At 48.8% G+C, this 23,361-nt stretch overlaps 1 protein-coding gene across 1 annotated transcript; it reads right to left on the bottom strand.

The window, feature by feature from the left end:
- Positions 1-5,748: 5,748 nt before the first annotated feature.
- LOC119444824 (solute carrier organic anion transporter family member 4A1) lies at positions 5,749-12,748 on the bottom strand. Its single transcript, XM_037709168.2, has 4 exons — positions 12,633-12,748; positions 11,972-12,115; positions 7,870-7,959; positions 5,749-6,023 (listed from the first exon to the last, which is right to left on the bottom strand). Exons 1-4 carry the CDS (start codon positions 12,682-12,684, stop codon positions 5,749-5,751), a joined length of 561 nt encoding a protein of 186 aa, XP_037565096.2. The 5' UTR covers positions 12,685-12,748.
- Between the last annotated feature and the right edge of the window lie 10,613 nt (positions 12,749-23,361).

Here is a 23,361-nt window from a genome sequence, read left to right as displayed (position 1 = left end):
TGTTAGCTGAAACACCCTGTATATTTATATATATATATATATATATTAATATTATATATATATATATACAGGGTGTTTCAGCTAACACCCTGTATGGGGATGGCCATTGCGCTTGGACCCTTTCTGCACTACCGGCATGATTGGCCCACATTTTTTTGTGAACGACTAACGGAGCTGTTAAAACTCTATTTTGGGGGAAGCTTTTCTACACATCTACTCGTACTTCAAACGTAAAACTTGCTACGTGGGCAGCTCTACCTCTAGTATCCGAAAACTGATTGTTTCCCGTGCTCCAAATATCAATCTTAAACAGAGCGAGAATTGCAAGAACAATTTAGGAGAGGACAGACAGAGCGCCGAAAATCAACTAAGATTTATTAAGGAAAACCATCGCCTATAGCATTCCACACAACACACGCACAAAATACGAGCATACAAGTGTCATTTTGGGACTGTCTAGGAACCTTCTGAAAAGGCGCGTAGCGAGATACCTAGACTTCGCAACTACGAGGCCTTGGTCCGACCAGTAGGACGGGCTCGATAAGATTGTCAGTACGACTCGTTTCTGGCCTCCTTGACGAGTCTTAGTTATTGTTCATGCTGTGAGGCCCACGCAGACAGCTGACTGACCATGGGTCATATGCTTGCCCCTCCATTTCCGTATATTCCCATACCTGAATTCCCACAACCCCCCCCCCCCCCCCCCCACAACAGGCCAAAGAGCCAGTATTTTCGAAAAGGATGTTATTCATTATTTCGTTCTTTTTGTCCGCAGTGCGAGCAACTGCGCCCTAAACGCATTTCACCAGCTTTAGTGGTGCGAAATCCCTCTTCACATTCCTGCTTAGTTTTCGTTGCAGTTGGCATTCAAGAAGTCGGTGGACATCATCCCTCGTCAGAAATTTGGTTACTCACTTAAAGTTGTAAAAAACGCCATCAAGTGAGCGAATAGCAGAGACAGCAAATAAATGTTGCGAGGCGATGGTGCCAGGAAGCGAGAAATCCTTCAAGCAGAGTCTGTCTCCCATACTAATCCGATTCCGCGTCCGCCAAGCCCATTCCTCCCCAGCCTTCTCATATTAAACAGCCGAGAACCCAAATCATGTCTACGTCACTAGTCCTCTTTGGTCTCTGCGGAAATCCCAAGATGGAAGAAGTTTCATGAAAGGAAAAGCTGACATCATCATGTAGCTCTTTCCAACCTGCGGATTTCTATTGAGTTCGTTTGCTTATTCAATGTTCATGCGTTTCAGGTTGTCGATTAACTCGCTCTCACGTTAAAGACTGCGAGCCTCCCAGTCAACTGCATTTGGCATAGAACGACTGCGCAGCAAAGTGCTGTGACAGGTTCGATCTCCAGACAGGGCAAATTTTTTTACTGCGGATTTCTCGTTGAGAAGCTCGTGTCAGATTCTTTTGAAACTTTGAGCCACAGTGGACAACTTTCTGATTCGTTTTAATATATAACTAAAAAATGTTACTACGTCTGTGGGACCAAACTCAGAAAAGAAATAGCCCTTACAATTCCGGCCGATTTGCGCGCGCAAATATACCAGCCATCGAGCAAGTGAACCATTTTCCCAAAATTTCATTTGAACCTGATGGCGGATGCGCACCTGAGAATGGCCGCCACGGCGGGCGTGCTGAGGAAGAAGGTGGCGAACACGATGGCGGCCAGGATGGGTATGAAGACATTGACCAGACCGCACGGGTTGGGACACTTGTTTCGCACCGCGTCGATCTCCACCGTGGTGCCTGGCACAGTGCCGAATGGGCTCGTGCCTCCGGCCGAGCTGCTGACTCCGTCCCCGGTGCGCGCCAGCGCTGGCGCCGAGGCCGTGCGGTTCACGCACAGGCACTGCGAGTACGCCTGCCGGTGCGGCCGACGCAGCCCCGTCATGCGACCAGTTAGTTAAACAGAGGGTGGGTTGAATTCTTATGTTTTTCTGGGGTATTGTTTGTTCTAGGCAAGCTTTCGTCAGTTTGAAAAGTATGTCGACGGTGGTATATACACTTCGACGAAGAAAGAAAAGGCCTACAATCGCTACTTCACAACGCGGTTCTTCATTCTTGATTTCCGTTCGTTTGTTTTCTTGGCGGACTAAGCAATATACAAATATTGTTTATGTAGAACCAAAGCCGATTCTTTGACTGTAAAGTCTCGTACTATACCACTGTAGTACACTTCCTCTCAAATGACTTCAGTTTAATCATTAACAGCTCAAAAACCATTTCTTTGTCTTCTGTCGAGCATCAGCCGAGCACAACTGGCTTTTCTATGCGACATCTATTCAACGTGTAGCGTGTGTTGCCCGTTTATCTAGCCGGGAAACAAGACAAAAAAAGGGCATGTCCCCCCCCCCCCCCCTGTGCCTATTACAGCAAGGAATCCTCGACTTACACACTGTCCTTTCTGCTTAATGCATACTCGTGAAAAAATGACTGATCATTATGTAGGATGAACACTGCAATTAATTAAAATAACAAGTACAACTGAATTCATTAACATCAGTACACCTGAATAAAGGTGCATGCGGTTATTTGTATGGAAATGTGTGTCAATACCGTATAGACTCGTGTAAGGGCGGCTACTAGCTGGCTCTAAATACTAAATGCCACCACTAGATGGCTTTCGCCATCTAGTAGCGGCACGCGTAAGTACGCAGCCCGCGAAAATTCGCCGATGAGCGCGCGGCATCCGGGGCACTGAAAGCGATGCTTCTCCGTTGGAAATTTTTTTTCCCAAATCTTGGGCTGCCAAGTTGGGAGTGCGGGCCTTACACGGGTGCGGCCCTTGCACGAGTCTATACGGTATGTCGACCTAGTGTATAACATGTGTTTAGTATTCATGTGTTTTTGTAAACTTATTCTTTGATTTATGATATTGCAAGTATGCTATCGACACTTTTTGTGTTACTGTGATATTTTTAGCTGTGACTATTTTTCAAACGTCTATTAGGTTCTTTTGGGGGAAAGATGGTGCTTGCTACACATGCTGTTCGCTGTAAAAGGGAGTAGGACCCTCGTCAAGCTGTTCCAGCTTTTTGTCATGTCTCCTCTTTTCCCATAAAAAAGGTAATAAAAACTGATTGATTGATTGATTGATTGATTGATTGATTGATTGATTGATTGATTGATTGAAGCAATGATGTCATGATGGTGCCTCGTTTATAATCGAGACGTTTTAACGAGTCGCACAGCCCCAGTTTGAACGAAGCGCCAGCGCCACTCTCATACATGTGTGCCGGGCCTCATACATGTACCTCAATGTCATTGAGCTTTTCTACTGCTGAAAGGCAGCGTAGCAACTAGTTCTTCAGCGATATGGAATGCAATGGTCATCGACTGTATTTTCAGGACAGTTTACCAGCGCTTCCCAACCACAATAACGGAGTGCCCTCGCAACGAACGAAAAATATAGCTCATAGATAAGGCCCGCACGCTTCGAGCTGTGAACTACCACACGGGAAGGTCCTACAGCTCACATTTCAATGGGGGATGTGGGCGGCGCTTAGTTTGGTCATTATTTTTACAATGTACAATTTTCTGTGACCAGCTGTCCGCCTTTCTAGATGGAGTCGCTCCCGGAGCGTTCAGGCACTCCGTCATGTATAGAAGGGTTCCCTAAAGGTTGTCACTAAGCCTGAAGTTCGGGGTCTGTAATAATGCCAACTTCCGATCCGGCCCATTCGAGACGGATTCACATAAACGACCCTACGTTCACGCTTTAATGAACCGCGAATAGCATAAGACATGCAAACAAGACAAACGTTCACGTGGCAGATGGAGACTCGAAGCGTTCGGCAGTGCATAAGGCAGTCTTACAAAGAATGTATTATGCCGGAGCAAACGTTTCGACAAAGGTTTTTACCATTCCCTGACGAAGGCAAGTCTCCGTACCAAAAACTTTCGCTCCAGCCTGAGATATCTCTTCTTCAAACACTTTATTGATGCATGCAGTACTGATAGTATTCTTAACTTCGCTCAACGCTGGTTGATATGGCCCGTCAGACCATACACCATAACAATATGCATGAAAAAAGCCTTTTAAAAGGCGAAAGTGGCACGCACCCTGCTGCTCGCTGTGGCATACTCGCGCAGACAACCGGCGTAGCACGGCGAGTAGTAGTGTAGCCGTCGCGGCCGCAGATGGGATTGAAGCGTGTCGTGGTGCAGCCGCAACGGCTGTTGCACGACTCCTTCAGAGAGACGTTCACGCTCGACACACTGGTACTGCAGGCAGGGGAGACGGCGTCCACAACTATACGTTGTCGTCGGTTACCGAACAGCGCCCTTTGTCATTTACGTGGTCACAAAAATTACTCCGCTCTAAGCAGCGCTCTCCAGCGTTCCAGAATTGTTACTGGCAGATAGCAACGGTTGCCCGCCGTGAAAGATTCGTCGGGAGGTCCCTCGTCTAGCAAAGAAATCAGAGACGCCATCGTACAGTGCTTCAGATTAATTCTATAGGGTTTTCCATCAGATGCACCAGATCCACCAGTTGGGATCTGGGGGAGCGTTTTCGCGCTGCACCAGATCGGACTTCGAATCGAACTGTACCAGCAAAATCCAATTACCACTGAGCTCCCGAAGCGTGTGTGAACCTTTATCCGCTAATGTTCGGTTTTGATGCTTCAAATGAGGCATAAATCATGAAGCTATACTTCAAAATCATGCTTTTTTTTAGTTTCCTTATTTTTAATAAGGAAATAGATGTTGATTACATAATATAGGGGCTACATGCTTTAAGAAATAGGTGTGCTTGGCTGTCTCACTGGGCTGGGTAAAGACGTCCTTGTAGTCTAAATTATTAGCAACGTAGCACATATAATTGGCGATCACTTCAGCGGCTACAATAATTTTACAAGAAATGGGACTGCAGAGAAAAATAAAATAAGAGCACGAAAAGAAGCAAGATTGGCGAAGAATAATTGGTCCATACCACGTCTGCTACTCTCTTTTACGACAATCGTACTGCTGTCTTTCAATGTGATCAATTAACCTTTCGTATTATCCAGAGACGCAGATGCGTGTGTACTGTTAGCCACTAAATTTATGTGAAATAGTTGGTGCATTTATGCAAAAGACATTGGCGCTCAATAGTCCTAGAAGTTCGCCTAAATGTTCGCGGCTATAAATACCAATATACGATCGTTATTTAAGACTTCTCACGTGGAATCCCGTTTGTTCTGTTGTGCTTTGTGCTAAAATTAAATACTGGAATTTGCATGCTAAAACTACGACATGATTATGAGGCGCACGTAATCGTGGCGGACTTCGGATTAATTTGGGCTAAGTACACAAGCGTCTCTGCAATGCTACGCATGTGTTACCTTTGACCGTTTCTTCTTGTCTGTGGGGTGTGATACACCGCAGCTGGGCGTTCCTGTTAAGCGCCTGAGGTAGTATGAAATTATGTGATAAATACGATACACATGATGCAACAGACACGGAAACAAATTTTTCTTTCTGTCTTCTTGGTCGGTATGTTTTCAAAATGAATATGAGCACCCTTATTGTGATAATGGAAGTGACGCTTACTCTTGCTGGGCGCCACTACAATTCTGCTGATCAACTTTTTCACTAAATTTGCACACCACTTGTAGCGGTTTCACTGGAGCATAGTCACTGCAGCTTTGCTAGTAACCGTCGCTATCTGACCCGAACTAACCTAACCTAATCCTATCAATAATAATCGCAGTTACTAAGAAGGCATCAGTACCTAAGACCCACGATGAATATCTTCTTCTAAGAGTGAATATTATAAGCGAGGGAAGATAAATAATGCAGGAAGACATAGGCGGGCAAGCTGGCGTGGTCGGCGCTTACACCTCCGACGTCGTACTGGACGTTCCGGTAGGGGATGTTGTCGCAGTGGAAGAGAAGCACCGTGACCAGTACGATGGGCACGAGAAGCACGAGCACGCATAGGCGCACGATGCCCGCGGCGGCCAGCTGGAAGCGAGATATGACCACGCCTCCTAGCATGACGCCCACCATGGCCGTCGGTATGGTCACAGAGCCTGCACACGCGGTGGACGCATTCGAGGTGCACGTTGACACTATACAATTAATTCGCCCGACAGTAACACATAGCTCAAAGGAACAAAACAACTGAGAGCTTAGAACTGTCGATTAGTTAGCCCTCGCCCTGTAATCAGCTATAGCTCCTGGTTAGCTCAGTTGGTTCAAGCGACTGACCCGGAAAGACGTGCACGGTGCGACCCTGATCTAGGGCGATTTCTTTTTTTAACGCTGAAACTTTCTAGTGCGATTTCTTTCTGGAACGACTGACAGGCAACAAGAGCGCTGTTTAGCTAATGAATTTCTCATAGGCTTAAAAATGAATTTTCCTACTGCATCCGGGAAATCCGCACACATTTCCTTTATAGACATTCAGACGGCCGCAAACTGGCTTTTTCATTAGCCTTCCTACAAGTTGAGGACTATGCACAACTTGTTTAATTGAGTTTTCAAGAAATAAAGAACGTCGATTCGTGCAGTTGTAGCAAGCACCGGTATCTATACGAACAACAATATGGATGCCGCGGGGCCTGTGACAGCCAATTTTAGGGGCGAAGCTGTCCTTCCTCCGATGTAGTATGTAGCCACCTGTAGTTTTATGAAGTGCTCACTAGATGGCGTAAGTGTCGATCTTTCTATATTTAAGTGTATATAATGTCACTAGATGGCGCTAGTTTTTCGTATAGTTGATGAGAAAATCTACAATGTAGTGCGACGGGTTACCGCTAGGGGTGTTATAATAAAGGGTGCTCGCTCTTGGCGCGCTTTCTCTTTCGCTCGGAGTCGCCGGATGGAAGACGAGGCTGCGGAGCGGAAAGCGCGGAAGGCGGCGGAGGTGCGCGCTCGCAGGCGGAATCCCGCGGTGAGAGCCCGCGAGGCCGCGGCTTCACAACAGGCAGCGCGGCGGCGGCGCGAAGACCCCGTAGTGCGAGAACGAGAGGCAGAAGCGGCACGGCTGCGGCGCGAAGACTCAGGCGTTCGCGAACGCGAAGCAGCGGCGTTATCCAACCGTTATCCCTTCATTTCACGGACCACAAAGCCGTGGTAATGTAGGGACTCCGCAAACCAAGCATCTAAGAAGAAGCGTCTAAGAAAATAAAACGTATTGTATATATACACACACTGTTTCTCACGCGTTTACTTGCATGATCATATACTGGGCGAATTACTCGGAGTATTCACGGTTTACCGATGATCCCTCCGGAGCTCCCCATCATCATCATTCACCTCGTGGATATGCTGTGATTTTTTTTTCTTACGACGTCATCATGCAATCTTTGAAAATGCCGACTTCATAAGCGCGTGCACATCTGTGGCAGACGCAGCTGAGTGCTAACTATTCGACTTTGGGTTACATTTTATTAAGTAAGGCTGTTATAGAAAGAACCAGTATGGCATTTAAAGCATTTTTCACGTACAGTGCCACCGTGTTAATCAAACTTGATTCTTAAGATTGGTGATGCTGATTATAGTAAAACGAACATATCGTCATATTGTAAACATTAACGCATACTTAAGCATCAAGCGACTCGAAGCAACCTCAGTCTTTTGACAGCTACATTAAATAAGATTTACTAAACACAAACGCATTTCCCTTAGCACTGAAACCCTACTCGAGGGGGCGCAATACAATAAAAGGTAGTTAAGCTTCCCGTGTCAGTTTGTCGAAATAAACGACAGTGTTGGCCAGTGCATGCAGGAATACAGGGTTAAAAGTTCTACTGTCCGCCTGCAAAAAAAATTGACCTTTCTAATCATTGTCGTTCTCGTTATCTTGGAGAATGAAAATAGTGGCTGTCTTTCACACCATCCTTTACTGGCCATAATTAAAATCAGCACACGTACCCATAATCATTGAAGCTGTCGACGCGGTCATGCTAAACTGCGCCTGAAGCATCTTCACCAGAAATGAAGACAGGCCGCTTGCGACCATCACTGCAGAAAAAAAATGGCAGCAGATCCAACGAGTTGGAACCTGTACTCAGCGAACAGACACACACACGCAACGCACATGCACATGCACACACACAAATTATGCCGAGCCTTTTGTTAAACGACGGACGCCTTGAACGCATCATGGTTTCAGAGGCAGCATATACGTACGCAGCGTAAATGGAATTCATTCTATCCGCTAGAAGCATTACCGTGGAGTCGCGGATGCGAAGGCAAGCTTTCTGGTTATTTTTTTTTCCGCACGGCCGGCGCCGCGAATGCGCAGAGGCGAACGTCATCCCATAAAAAAGTGGACGAGTGGCTTAAGTTAAAGGCTGACAAAACTAACAATACTTCAAGCCAGCGCCAGGATATTTACTCCACTGGGATTTCTAACTCTATTCAGACAAAGAGCTAAAAGCGGTATTGAACGGTTATGGAAACCCGGAATTTCTTAGGACGACTCTCTACCAGACGAAGATAATCATATACGCAGAAAGCGGATAGAGGAAATGGGAAAAAATGAGACTATCGAAATACTTAGGACATCGACAACAAGAAGCAGTACATAAGCACTGACATACATATTTTCTCCGTTGCTAGCCCGGTGGCGTATGGCAATGCAACAGGGTGACTCCTTGGGCTGGTTGGTGAAACATTACTTTGGGCAAGGAAAAATGCTGCATACAGGGGACTGTCAATGGAAGTGGAGACACAGAAACAGCGCTGATTCTGGCAAAGAATAGAGTAGATCTAATGAAGACCGTTAGTCTCGTAAAATTAGAACTTCCGGGAGCAACAACGTCTGAGAATGTGGAGTTTGATCAAGGGTAATCTAAAACAAGAAAGTGAGCAAGTTTTGGACCCATGCTACAATTGCACTGAACTGGATAAGAAAACCGTAAAAGCGTGAAGCTTTCGTTGAACAAAGACTGCAAGAAAAAAAATAGGGGCAGCTTCACACTAAGTGGTGCGAACACTGGCAAACAGCGAAGCTGGTGGCCCTTCCCTAGCTTTAACTTTGCTTAACTTGGATTTCCTTGGCTAGTTCTTAGCTTTAACTTTGCTTAACTTGGTTTGACTTTGCTGGTTCTTAGCTTCGTCCTTGCTTTCATTTGCTTAACTTGGTTTGGCTTGCCTGGTTCTTAGCCAAACTTAGCCGATCGGGACGATACTCGGAGTCGGCGCACAGTCTTCTGAAGGCCACTTTATATTCCGATGTAGCATTGACGCGCGAGCGCGCTCGGCATGAGGACGCCACGCCAACGAAAGCGCGGCACTCTACAGGGTGTTTCATTTTAGCTGCACCAAATTTTTTAAAATTGCCTGTGGCAGATAGCACAATTGTAATCCTTGATCTAAACTAATCGATGAGGCGGCCATTACTTCCACGAGAAATAAAAACGCCGAATTGAGTAATTAACATAATTACGCTAATTGTCTTTTTTATTTGTTTTACGGCACATCTTTCAATCTACGAATTATAGCCGCTGAGTTCGCAAGGCGTATCCACTTGAAACGAATTCTCAGGACTGCACCAGTTTCGAGATATTAATTTTCAAAGTGTCCGACGAAATACATGGGAGTTCCAGTTAACTTTGTGCTTCAATGCATAAAACAGCGTTTTCCTCAAAAAGTTAACTGGAACGCCCATACATTTCGTCGGACACTTTGAAAATTAATATCTCGAAACTGGTTCAGTCCTGAGAATTCGTTCCAAGTGGATACGCCTTGCGAACTCAGAGGCTATAATTCGTAGATTGAAAGATGTGCCGTAAAATCATTAATTAAAGAGTTGAATATCGTAATTATGTTAATTACTCAATTAGGCGTTCTGATTTCTCGTGGAAGTAATAATGGCCGCCTCATCGATTAGTTTAGGTCAAGGATTATAACTGTGCTATCTGCCACAGGCAATGTTTAAAAATTTGGTGCAGCTAAAATGAAACACCCTGTATCGTCAGGCGCGAGGCGGGGCCGACATATCCGGCGTTTGTCAATCACAGCTATCCACTAGCCCATTTTGCTCGACGAGACGCGGATGCAGCCCATTCTGGGTGACGAAGCCGGCGCGAAATGCAGCATGTCGCATCTCGACGCCGGCTGCAGCCGGGGCACGCCGACGAACGCCGGATACGTCGGCCGCGCCTCGCGTTGTGGCGACGGTAACCAGGGTACAGCAACCAGGGTGGTAACTTCTCCGAGTGATGACGTCACGTGTGTCGCCTAGCAACACTTCGCACCAGCTGTGCGAGGGCATTGCTAGGCAACGCACGGGGACGTCATCGCCAGGCGCAGTTTGCCACGGCGACCAGTCTTATTCGTCAAGGACAAAATGTGAATCTTACAAAAGAATTCAAAAAATTCAACAAGCAAGAGAATGTGCAGGCAATACGCGAATGCCAAGTGTTTCAAGAAAAAGGGGGCATATTGAGATTGAAAGAACGCCTTCAGGAGTCACATATGACATTTCACGAGCCGCGCCCGATCATATTACTGGAAGAAATCACTTAGCGACACTATTAGTTCGACACGTACACGGGCAAAGTTTTCACTGCGGAGTGCATGATACACTGACTCTATAAGAACCAGATATTGGGTAATCAGAGGACGACAAGAAGTGAAAGAATTAATAAGACAGTGGGTTGCGTGCATATGATACAATTCCAGAGCGTTGCAACAAGCCGTACATACATCCTCTTCCTGCTGATCGAGTGACGAAGACCGCACCATTTGAAATAGTTGGCCTAGATTACACCTGTCCTCTGCGAGCAACTACAACAAACGAAGACGATTTCAAAGTTTATGCAGCAATATTTACATGCGCCGCCACAAAATCAATGCATTTGGAAACTTATAGACGCTTCAACAGAAAGCTTTCTGCAAGTTTTTCGATGCTTCGTAGTTCGAAAGGGAGGAATGTACTCAGTAATCTAAAGCGAGAACGACAAGACTTTCAAGAAAACTGCCAAGAAATTGAATGTGGTCAGGACTACAATACACCGCTAGATAACTGAAGATTTAATTGCCATTCTCAATCTTAAGTAGAAATTTATTCCGGAAAACACGCCGTGGTGGGGTGGTGTTTATGATAGGCTCATCCATAGTTTCAGGTCGCATCTGCGAAAAATGATTAGTCTATGTTTACTGAATATTGAAGAGAATTGAATACTTAATATATGAAGTATAAGGTATCATGAATAAATGACTGTTCATATACGTTTACGATTAACCTATAGAACCTACTTCATTAACTCCCGTGGACCTGATTGGCAGAAAGAGAAAGTTGGGAGGAGACATCAGTGAAAAATGGGACGACAACCTTAAACATGTAGAGTACGTGAAGTTACTAAAGCATGGTGGAAAAAAATTGCACTCCGAGTACACGAAAGAAATAAAAGTGCTTTAATGAAGTCTGCTAAGAAATATCACCAGGAACTGAAGAAATGTGACATCGTCTTACTTGGAGTGCGACATCCAAGAGCCTTTTGGAAAATCTGCATGTTGAAGGAAGTTTTTCCAGGAAGATACCAAACTTCGAGCGTCTGCATATTAAAGACGCCTTGCAACACGTTTCTCCGGAGGCCCACAAAGTTGATTTAGCCGAAAAGAAAGACGAAAAGAGCCGTCACCGGAACAGCTCCATGTTCTGACCGTCAGAATAAATGCTTCTGACCGTTACGGCTTGTCAGTTACTTCGCTCACAATACCCACACAGGCTCAGCGTGGTGACGTCTGTGCGCGTATTTTGGAAGCCACAACAGGTAATACTGTAGCTGACGTGCACGACGTCGTGTGCATTGCAAAGAAGCTGTTCTGTAGCCGATAATTCTGTCCGCTATGACAGCATGCTACTCTCGCAGTAAATTAGCTAAGAGTAGAAATAATCGCTGAAGTCCGTCAATTCATTTATTTCATTGTTTTTAGCATTAATGTTCCAGAAAGCTCGACATAGAAATAAACACTGTCACGTGCTGTTATGTAAGCCAGGCCTTTCATTCAGGAATATACTTACGCTCGGCGGACCCAGCAAAGCAAACAAGGACGAAGGGCTTTATGCTGAGCAAGTGCAGCACGGTCGCCCGTAGGTTTCCCTCGTTTTGGCTGAGGGGCTTGTCTTGATCTTCAAGCTTCTTTTCTGCCATGACGACAGCGTGGTCTGCGAAGGAGTTAGTTTAATAGAACACGGCGCGAACAGTCTAGACAAGGTGATAAGTTTGCCGATTGCAGTACATCGGAACTGTGCATTACGAGGGACTTCGTCAGAATATGCGTGTTTGTGTTTAACTAACCCAAACTTCTAAACGATGTTGTAAGAAGTGCAAGTCTGACAGCATCTGTGCGCGGCACGTTGCCGCGCACTTTTCTTGGTTTGAGCGCACTACGGCGTGCTTGGCTTTGTAAGTGTTAAATAACACTTGAACGCAGCTTATTCGCAAATCTTTCTGCACAAACAACCAACCAAGGACGTAATTTCGCACCACTTGAACTGTCTTCGCAAGACTTCCATGCATATTTAATTCGAAATTTGGTTCCTGGGCGCTGCGTATACAAGGGCATCGGGCCTGAACGTCAGATTAATTGTGTCATATACGTATACCGATTACGGACACAGAGACCCAACTCCATCGTTCGCTTCACATCTTTCTACGTTTTCTTTTTTTTTTAAGCCTCACCTGGCAGCTCTGCGGGTAGAAAACTAACGGGCAAGGCGACAGCAAAGCACATGAGCCCTGCGTAGAGAAAGCACAGCCACCAGGCTCCGACCCATGCGGTACTGTCGCGTGTCAGGCCCAGCCTGCGAAAAGTTTCAAATGCACGTGGCTGTTTACCGTGGATATCCGGTAATAGTTATTTTCAGCTATGTGTAGTTGGTTTCGAATGACGTTCTTACAGTTCTGGATTGACGCCTTGATCGACGTAGTATTTCAAGAAGTGCCCGTTGACGACAAATCCTGTGGCCGGCCCCACTACGGCACTTGCTTGAAAAGCGGCTGAGAAAAGAAAACGTAGGAAACGTCAACATGAAAGTAGTAGTAAATGTCAGCTTAATGTTACTAATGTTCAAACACAACAGTCATATAAGAAGTCAATTCTCTAGGAGTAAAGCTGCGCTGAAGAACATAACGCATTTACTTGTCTGCATTGTGAGCACCATTCAAGCACCACTCATAACTGTCCTCATCTTCACCTGTACACGCGACGTCCTCTCTCTCTAGAAGGTTCCAGAATACAACGGCTGCCTCAGAAGCGATCTACGCCTGTGCTAACCAACAATGAAGGAACCGTTTAAATGGACCCTTAGAAGAGATGTCCTATATGGTTGATATGTATATGGTTCATATTTATAATGTCGTTGTCACCCTGATAAAATTGACGTAGCAAAATAGGGTCAGATATACATATTGTTACGGGGAGAATATAAATAGAATGGATATATTTACAGGGTAAGGCGCACAACGCTGCAGCAATCGTTCAGGGGAGCGCGTGCACACCAGAAAAACCACCCGTCGTCGTCGTCATCGTCCAAGCACCGACCACAGGATCGCCGCTCGTGACATTACCCGCCGGCGGCAGAAGCACCGTCCCGGTGCAATTAGGGCCCGGGCTGAGAGTGGTACGGTTTTAGACGCGAGACATGGACTATGTCACTCGCGATTGTTGCAGAGGCCGACGTAGGATTTAGCGGAGCGATTTCATAGGTCACATTAGTGACTTTGCGTACGACGCGGTAAGGGCCAGCATAACGGGAGAGAAGTTTTTCGCATAGGCCAACGCGACGTGACGGGAACCACAGCAAGACGAGCGATCCTGGAGGGAAGTTCACCTCCCGGTGTCGGCGGTCATAGAGACATTTTTGTTTGACCTGTGAAGCCGACAAGCGATCGCGGGCAACCTGACGGGCGATGTCAGCACGGGCAAGAGCATCACGAGCATAGGCAGAGGATGTGTCTGCGTGAGCATGAAGTATGGTGTCCATAGGTAATGGTGGGTCGTAGCCAAACAGTAGATAAAAAGGTGAATAGCCAGCTGTGTCGTGACGAGAAGAGTTGTAGGCGAAGGTCACAAAAGGCAAGTTAATGTCCCAGTCTCGGTGGTCCTCAGACACGTACATAGCAAGCATATCTGTGAGAGTACGGTTGAGGCGTTCAGTAAGGCCGTTTGTCTGTGGATGGTACGCAGTGGTGAACTTGTGATTGGTCTTGCAAGAACGAAGAATGTCGTCGACCACTTTAGACAGGAAGCAGCGGCCGCGGTCCGTGATTAACTGACGAGGAGCACCGTGGCGCAGGATGACGTCGTGAAGAAGGAAATCGGCTACATCAGTAGCACAGCTGGTGGGAAGTGCTCGTGTAACAGCGTACCGCGTTGCGTAGTCAGTAGCGACTGCAACCCATCTATTGCCAGTGGTTGACATGGGAAAAGGCCCTAGAAGATCGAGTCCCACCCGGAAAAATGGTTCATCAGGGATGTCGAGGGGCTGAAGGCTGCCAGCAGGCAGTAGGGCAGGAGTCTTGCGTCGCTGGCAGTGGTCACAAGCCGCAACGTACTGTCGCACAGAACGGTAGAGACCAGGCCAAAAGAAGCGCCTACGGATGCGATCATACGTGCGTGACACGCCTAGGTGTCCGGCCGTCGGTGCATCGTGAAGCTGGCGCAAAACAGTAGAGCGAAGATGCGCGGGGACAACAAGCAAGAGCTCAGCGCCGTCAGGCCGGGCGTTGTAGCGGTGTAAGGTGTCATTGTGGAGCGCAAACATCCGTAGGGAAGGGTCAGGGTGTGGCGAGTTGAGACCGTCTATAATAGGCCGCAAAGATGAGTCGCGGCGCTGTTCGTCAGCTATGTGGGCGAAGTCTGTAATGGCCAGAACAAAGGTGTCAGATTCATCTTCCAGTGTATCAGGGGGATCGACCGGGTATCGTGACAAGCAGTCAGCGTCTTGGTGAAGCCGTCCAGATTTGTAGAAAACAGAAAATGAGTACTCTTGCAAGCGGAGTGCCCAACGGCCAAGGCGACCAGTGGGATCCTTGAGCGAGGAGAGCCAGCAAAGCGCATGGTGGTCTGTAATAACTGAAAAGTGCCTGCCATACAGGTACGGACGGAATTTTGCGATGGCCCAGACGAGTGCTAAGCACTCGCGTTCTGTGATAGAGTAATTTTGCTCCGATGGCGACAGAAGGCGGCTTGCATAGGCGACCACGCGGTGGAGGCCGTGCTGCTGTTGTGCAAGGACGGCGCCTATACCGTGGCCACTGGCGTCGGTACGAACGTCCGTGCTGGCTGACGGGTCGAAATGTGCTAGAACAGGTGAGTTCGTTAGGATGGCAACGAGCGATGAAAAGGCGTCCGCTTGGTCACGACCCCAAGTGAAAACGACGTCCTTCTTGAGTAGGCCAGTTAGAGGGCGGGCCACTTCCGCGAAGTTCTGGACAAAACGACGGAAGTATGAACACAGGCCAAGAAAACTGCGGACATCCTTGGCCGACCGTGGAGTAGGGAACTGACTAACCGCGCGGACTTTGTCAGGGTCTGGCTGCACGCCTGCAGCGTCAACAAGGTGGCCGAGAACGCAGATTTGACGGTGCCCAAAGCGACATTTCGACGAGTTAAGCTGAAGACGAGCGCGGCGAAAAACATCAAGGACGGTGGACAGGCGAGTGAGATGGCTCTCAAACGTAGTCGAAAAAACGATAACATCGTCCAGGTAGCAAAGGCATATGGACCACTTGATGCCTCGAAGAAGAGAGTCCATCATGCGCTCGAAAGTAGCAGGGGCGTTACATAGGCCAAAAGGCATCACTTTAAATTGATAGAGGCCATCAGGAGTCACGAAGGCGGTCTTCTCGCGGTCTTGGTCGTCCACAGCGATTTGCCAGTATCCTGAGCGCAGGTCGATGGAAGAGAAATATCTGGCGCCATGCAAGCAGTCCAGCGCGTCATCAATACGCGGGAGAGGATACACATCCTTCTTGGTAATCTGGTTAAGGTGGCGGTAGTCTACACAGAATCTCCAGCTATTGTCCTTCTTTTTCACGAGTACGACGGGAGAGGCCCAAGGACTGCATGAGGGTTCAATTATGCCTTTGCCCAGCATTTTCTCCACTTCCTGTTGGATGACAGCACGCTCCGGAGCTGACACACGGTAAGGCCGTCGGTGAATAGGACTCGCATCGCCGGTATGAATGCGGTGGGTGACGACGGAAGTCTGGCCCAAAGGACGGTCGCCAAAGTCAAAGATATCCTGGTAGGAAACCAGCACGCGGCGAAGGGCAGCGGACTGTGCCGGAGCGAGGTCTCCTGATATCATGCGGGCGAAGTGGTCGCAGGACGAACCTGACTGCGACGACGGCGGTGAAAAATCCGGTGGAGGTTCTGTGGTCAAGGCAGAAACCGTGTGGCCGGCCAATGGGGTCAGATGAGCGAGTGATATGCCGCGAGGAAGAACTTGCGTCGAGTAGCCAAAATTGAGGATGGGAAAGGCGGTGCCGTTGTTTCTAACTGTCACCACCGTATAGGGTAGCGCGACGTTGCGTGTCATGGCGACCTCAGGAATAGGGCAGGCAACGTAGTCGCCGTCGGGTAGGGGCGGAAAGGCTGACAGCTGGACGTATATTGCGGCTTGCGGAGGCAGTCGAAGAAACTCGACGGAGCGTAGCCGGGGTGGGCCGGCATCAACGTTGTCGGGGCACGAAGGAAGTTCTAGCCGGAGAAGGCCCGCGGAGCAGTCGATAAGGGCAGCGTGAGTGGACAGAAAGTCGATTCCCAAGATGAGGTCATGGGGGCACTGTTCTAGAACAGCAAAAAGAACAGATGTGTGGCGACCAGAAATAGTGATGCGTGCAGTGCACATTCCAAGTACGGCAGGTGTACTCCCGTCGGCTACTCGGACGGTAGGTGAAGTCGCGGGCGTCAGGACTTTCTGGAGGCGGCGCCGGAGGCTCGAGCTCATTACAGAAATTTGTGCGCCGGTATCAACAAGAGCGGTAACTGCCACACCATCAACCAGAACTTCAAGAAGGTTGCATCGGGTATAAGGGACAATCAGAGGATTTTCAGGCCGGGTCGTAAATGCAGCGTCACCTCCGGGGGCTGCACTGGCTAGTTTTCCGAGAGGTGGCCAAAGGGAGACCGAGAGCGGCGAGGTTGGGGCGAGCGGGACTGACGGCGCTGGGGCGATGGTGAGCGGCTGATCCGGTTTTCCCTAGGAGGACGTTCAGCACTCGAGGCCTCAGGACGGAACGACGGGGCATATGGTGCATGGTCCGGGCGATTGTAAGTGTTTGGGCGATAGGACGTGGGCCAGCGGCTGCGGCAATGGCGGGCGATGTGTCCAATCCTAGAGCACGTGAAGCAGATGGGCCGGTCATCAGGTGTGCGCCAATCGGCTGGATTTCGATAACGTGGCCTGAAGGTCGTGTTCGGTCTTGCAGCAGCGACGACAGGGGCGACCGGGTTGGTAGCAGTATGACCGTTATCAAAGGTGGGTAAAATGCCCATATTCGCGACCTCTTGGCGAACCACGGCCTGAATTAGCGAAATCGGAGCCAGGTTGTTGCTTTGCATACCGTCATGAGGTGTAACGGGTGCCATGGCCTCGAGTTCTCGACGGACGATCCTGGTGACGTTTTCTGGAGCTTGCGCTTGCCGAAGCGTGGCTAAACCTTCGCAGGAGGACGTGGCAGCCGTATTAGGAAGTCGGTCGAAGCGGTGAGTGATACGTTGACTTTTGGCCAGCTCAAAACGACGACATTCAGCGATGACCGACTCCACCGTTGAGCAGTTCTTACACAGTAGCAGATTGAATGCGTCGTCGGCTATGCCTTTCAGTACGTGGCCCACTTTGTCCACTTCAGGCATGTCCTTGTCGACCTTGTTGCACAGAGACAACACGTCCTGAATATACGAGATGTACGGCTCCGTAGACGTCTGAGCACGAACTGCGAGCTCCTGCTTGGCCGCTAGTTGTCGTGCGATAGGTCTCCCAAATAGATCGCGTAATTTCTGCTTACAGACGTCCCAACTCGTCAGATCTGCCTCATGCGTCTCGAACCAGAGTAGCGCAGTGCCCCGCAAATAGAAGATGAGATTCGCCAGCATTATGGTCGGGTCCCACTTGTTAGTGCGGCTGACGCGCTCATACATTGCCAGCCATGCATCGACGTCCACGCCGCTGGTGCCGTTGAATGTCCCGGGATCACGAGGGTGCAAGAGAATGACCGGTGACGGGTCTTGGTCACACTGGGTCGCTTGGTCGGTCATTGTGGTGGCAGCAACGCGCCGTCCGCTGCGAAGATCCAGTTCCCGGTGTTGTAGCGAGCGTACCCCGCACGTCCACCAAAGATGTTACGGGGAGAATATATATAGAATGGATATATTTACAGGGTAAGGCGCACAACGCTGCAGCAATCGTTCAGGGGAGCGCGTGCACACCAGAAAAACCACCCGTCGTCGTCGTCATCGTCCAAGCACCGACCACAGGATCGCCGCTCGTGACAATATCACTTATGCCTGGCGGCAAAGGCTTGTTTCTTGGTCAACGTTCTATTTCTCGCATTCAGCGCATGTCAACAGTTCTGCGCATCTTGTCATCGGCTCACACGCCACAATTCAGTCTGTATAACGCTCAGAAACGCTATGAAATATATGAAGCGTGTTGTCGACAATAGTCTATATAGAAACCCGTGGCAGTGGCTCCATGGTTCTGGGTTTTCGCGGTTGAGCAGGATTGCTGAATTGTGCCAAAGAAGAGATGAGAAATCCCGTGGCCGCGTTATTGTGGCTGGTTAAAGATGAGAAAGCAACGCGCGTTTTAATCTTGCTGACGCAGCCGCCGCCGTGGTATTACAATACGGAGTGCATATGTCGCTGTTTGTTGTCTCACCCCTGGGCGTCTTTCAATCCGACGCCGAAGTAAGAAAACTGGGCTAAAGCGCCCACGAGTAAGCGAACATTCTCGTGCGACCGCTTGAGGTACACACAATTCATATTGCTTTCAATCCTTTTCAAAATGTGGTGTTTGTCATTAATGCACAATGTTCCATTTCAAAATAACTCAGAAGTGATTACGTAAGGTATTCATCCCAGATATAAGGTCGAGTGCCTATGAACTGTATGGAAGAGATTTAAGTGTATTCTTGCCGTCAGCTTTCGTGAAAATTGTCAATAATTTGATCTAAGCCATTGTGCGACATTTCGAATACGGCAAGTTGACATGCATGGAAATCGGGAATGTATCATCATAATGCCACATTAGCACATGACGTTGCACCTTCATCTCTGGGCTTCAAAAAAAAAATCATATCTTTTTTTTTTTTTTTACGAGAAGAAACATCAGGAAACTCACTTACTCTACAAGCATAAAAATGCTGCCTACAACATTCTACCATGGTATTTAAACAATTTCTTCTTTCACTTTGCAAGGGGCTAGTTCGTAATATCGGGATAGTTGGTAATACATATTGAGCGCATGCGAGGATCCACTGGAGATGTCCGGATGTGACATACCGATCAGTGACGGTATAGTAACTCTGGATGCCTTAACAGTTTCCCCAGAATCATGCTCCAATTCTTGACGAACTGAACTTTCACAGAAGCTTGTTTTGAGCTGCTTCACCGACCATGTCGAAACGCAACAGGCAGCAAGAAAGGACGAGGACAGCCACCGCGTTCTCGTCTTTTTGCGCCGCTTGCTGCCCTTCGACATCGACTGTTGCCGCGCAGTGACTTCGCCTCACAGATCCTTCAACAAACAGAAAAGATGGTGCTGTCCTCATCAAACACATAAAAACTTAGATATATTTCATTGCCGTCGTAGAAAACGTGCTGCTTGCATGCGTAGAGTCGCCTTTTAAGGCTCTTTAAAGGCAGCTGCCTCCGACATAATCGCGTGGGAGCCGCTGTGCGCCCTATTCACGCGTATAGTCGAGAGGCTTTCGCATACGGGGCTAAACGTAGGTGGAAAGGCGGAGCGATCTCACGTTAGAGAAGACCTTACGACGAAGTGTGAACATAAGGGCGCTTTTGAGGGCGGTACGTATATAGAGAGCCCCGAAGAGGGTAAACGGCTGCGATCGCACCGTCGATCAACAATGACGTCAACGCGCTAGTCGGGCCAATTTACACGCGCAGAGTAGCCTCCTGCACGGGTAACCCGAGAAGGTGGCGTACCCTTCAACCGTAAGGTTTTTCGGCAGATAGGTTGAAAGAGGGAGGGAGAGATGAAAGTAGAAACGTCCGCAAAAGCTGGTAACGCGTGTAGGGGTAGCGTGACTTGGCGAAACCCGAGACAGGATGCGCCAGGAGAGCGCGCACGTCGGAGAATAGGGAAGGAAGGAAGGAGTGGGCAAAGAACAGTGCTCTCGGTTAACGAGACTCGGACGTATCGGGATGCATGCAGCTTTTGCGGATACCCGTCGGATGCGAAGTGGACGAGCGAGAGGAGGTCCGCTTCACTGGGTGTCTCGGCGGCCACTTATGTTCGCGCGCGCGTGTGTGTTCTCGCATTCGTGCGGGATACTCGCTCGCATACGGGACGATGTTTGCGCGTGCATTTGCGTTCAAGTGGTCGGTCCGCGGGGATGAGCTCGGTGCCGCGGCTTAACGCACTCGTCAGGCCCCCGGACGCTAGGCCCCCCGGACAGAAGGACAGCTAAAGCAGAAAAATAACAAGAAAGTACATGCGCGTGTGAAAAAGGAGAGGGGGGGGGGAGGGAAAGAGGCATGCATGGCGCAAAGTGAAGTGATGGCGATGAAGGAAGGAACCAATGAAAAGGTTCGAAGAAAAACCGACACGAAGTCTCATTTATACGGCCCTGTTGAACAGCGGAGTAAGTAGTGGCCCGCTACGTACGGCAGCGGGGACGTTACAGCGGTAGAGGGACGGAACGTAGAGGGACGGAACGTAGAGGGACGGCCGGAGCACGGTGATGATGACGCCGCTTCTCGGAGCGCCGTTGCCGACAGAGTTCGGTTCCACCGGCGCCGCCGCCGCCGACGACGAGTGTTGGTACCTGCCGGCGTGGCGTGAAAACCTACTCGCGCTGTGGCGCGACGCGACGATGGCACGAACGTGGCTAGACTGGTGGGAGACGTCTCGGTGAGTACTGTACGCCAAAACGCCCTGTCTTTAGTACTTTTGACGTGTCTGATGGCCGTCGTTTTCTTTCCAAAGTGCGTGGCACCGACGACCTTGGCGACGTCTCATCGGGGTCTGTATTAGGAAAGCTCGCATGAGTGGCATTTGCACATTCTATTTGGTTTGCTTATAAACATGTGCAATAATAAACTAAAATACTTATGGGCCGGGTAATTATTTATATAAAAATGTTTTCGAAACATGGCTATATTTAATGCTGTTGAGATACTTAGCTAAAAGTATGCCAAATGACACCGGAGCTTATATGGTGGTTGTGTTGTGGGAACACGCAAACGCATATGTCGGAGTGTCGAAGCGGTGTGTCGATAACCTTCGGATGTGCAATCTCAGTAGATATGTGGGTCGTTTTCAAGCCAATTTGAGTGAAAAGGCAACATGAGTCGCTGTGCATTGTCGTGACAATTTTACTGGGGGCCGAACGCTGAAATGAACGGCTACAGATTTGGCAGCGTGTTCCCAATGACATTCTGGAATTCCTCTGACGTGCTATTGTCTCTAGATAACGCAATACATCATCATCATCATCAGCAGCAGCATATATTTATGTCCTATATTTATGTCTCCAATTACCCCTGTCTTGCGCTAGCTCATTCGAACTTGCGCCTGCAAATTTCCTAACTTCATCATCCCACCTAGTTTTCTGCCGTCCTGACGCAATACATAGGAACCCATAATTATTCATGCCGCCGGCGCTGCACCCCGCTGTACACCGCTGGAAACTTACTGGAAGGGTGTTGGAGTGTTTGCCTCATAATTTGTGCGTGTGGCGACTTTGAGTGTGCATAGGTTGTGTGTTAGCTAGATCTTGTTTAAACATTAATGGCTTCTCTAGGGCAGCCACGTCATTCCTGGCTCTAGCTCTCAGGGACGACTGTATGAGAAGCCCTGGACGCATTCCTTTGCTAACAGGGCGGCTGATAAATGCACGAGTGTCAGGTATGCGTTGCGACCGCCAGCTAAAGAAGGGCCGACGTTTCTAGAAAGAAGGCTCCGTTCTGATCATCGTGTTTAACGAAGTGTCGCCGCAGAGTGACGTCGTCGGTCTTTTAACAGAGGAGCTGTTTAAGCCGAGCGTTAGTCCGTAACATGCGAACAGAAATTGTGGGCCGATCCTGGCGGTAGTGCAGAAAGGGTCCAAGCGCAATGGCACATACCCCAGTGAACTAGCGAAGCTGAGCCTTGTTACGTTTGGCCGAGTTGGGTTCCAAGCCGGGAGAAGAAGACGCCGCGAAAAGGAAGAACGTACAGTCGAGTGCAAAATATTAGAGACCACGGGAGCGGCGACTGAACTGCATGGCTGCGCCTTCTGACGGCTGCGCGCCGAAGTTCGAGAGCGCGTACTGCGCACGCGCGTCCTTTCTTACCTGCCAGCCTGCTCGTTCGCTCGCTTCAACCGCACGCGCACCGGAACGCGTGAGAGAGCGCAAGGTGTCACTTCTGCAGTCGCCGTCGAATTGCCCGAATGATGATGTCGTCATATCGTGACGAAAACACTTCATTTGCACTGGCAGCGGTCGGAGCGCGCCACTCTTTGCACCTTGCTTATTGACGTTCCGCGGCGCGAAAAACATGCTTCGCGTCACTTTTTTCTGAAATCGAGTTTTGTGATAAGGTCAGAAAGCAGCGATGTCTTTTGCGCTACACTTCCGAAAATTTAAGCATGATGCAATTATTTGTGGTAGTCAGTCCAAATATCATGTGCCCAGACACATGCGTGAAACCACTGAATATCGAGCAGCTGGAGAGAAGAGCCAGGGAAGAGAACGGGGAATCATCGCAGAAGGCACGCGGGCAAGTACCGAGTGTCCGATCTGCCGGGTTTCAATGCAATGCAATGCATAGTTTATTGGGAAGAATAAAGAGTCCTGGGGCTCAGCTACGGGGCTGTGAAACGCCAGACACGTTTTGTACCGCAACACGGAATATGATCCACGCGTCACCCACGCGCTGGCCCTCGCGATCTCCAAATTATGCGAGGCAGTCGCGCCACACTTCGATCGTTTGCAACGCGCCGCATGAGGCAGATTGTCCGCGCCATCCAGACAGCAGATTGTCCACGGCAAAATGAAAACACGTATAGAGGTGCGCTCAAATTTCGCATTAGGAATTATCGTAATGGTCATGGTTTCCTTTTCATTTACTGTTTCTGAGAACAAATCTGCGATGATTCGCCTTTCTCTTCCCTGGCTCTTGTCTTCAGCTGCTCGATGTTCGGTGGTTTAACGTATGTGTCTGGGCACATGATATTT

The sequence above is a fragment of the Dermacentor silvarum genome, chromosome 1 (genome assembly GCF_013339745.2).
Source record: "Dermacentor silvarum isolate Dsil-2018 chromosome 1, BIME_Dsil_1.4, whole genome shotgun sequence".
NCBI lineage: Eukaryota > Metazoa > Arthropoda > Arachnida > Ixodida > Ixodidae > Dermacentor > Dermacentor silvarum.
The sequence above is the reverse complement of the archived record's forward strand: the minus strand, read 5'-3'. Positions and strand labels throughout refer to the sequence as shown.

What these genes read in the sequence shown, in the direction of transcription:
- LOC119444824 (XM_037709168.2), bottom strand. Translation starts at nt 12,684, where the DNA reads ATGTGCTTTGCTGTCGCCTTGCCCGTTAGTTTTCTACCCGCAGAGCTG. An exon ending in TCTACCCGCAGAGCTGCCAG is followed by an intron (nt 12,116 to 12,632) that starts GTGAGGCTTAAA and finishes ACTCCTTCGCAG; the next exon opens with ACCACGCTGTCGTCATGGCA. An exon ending in GACAGCTTCAATGATTATGG is followed by an intron (nt 6,024 to 7,869) that starts GTACGTGTGCTG and finishes CCGCGTGTGCAG; the next exon opens with GCTCTGTGACCATACCGACG.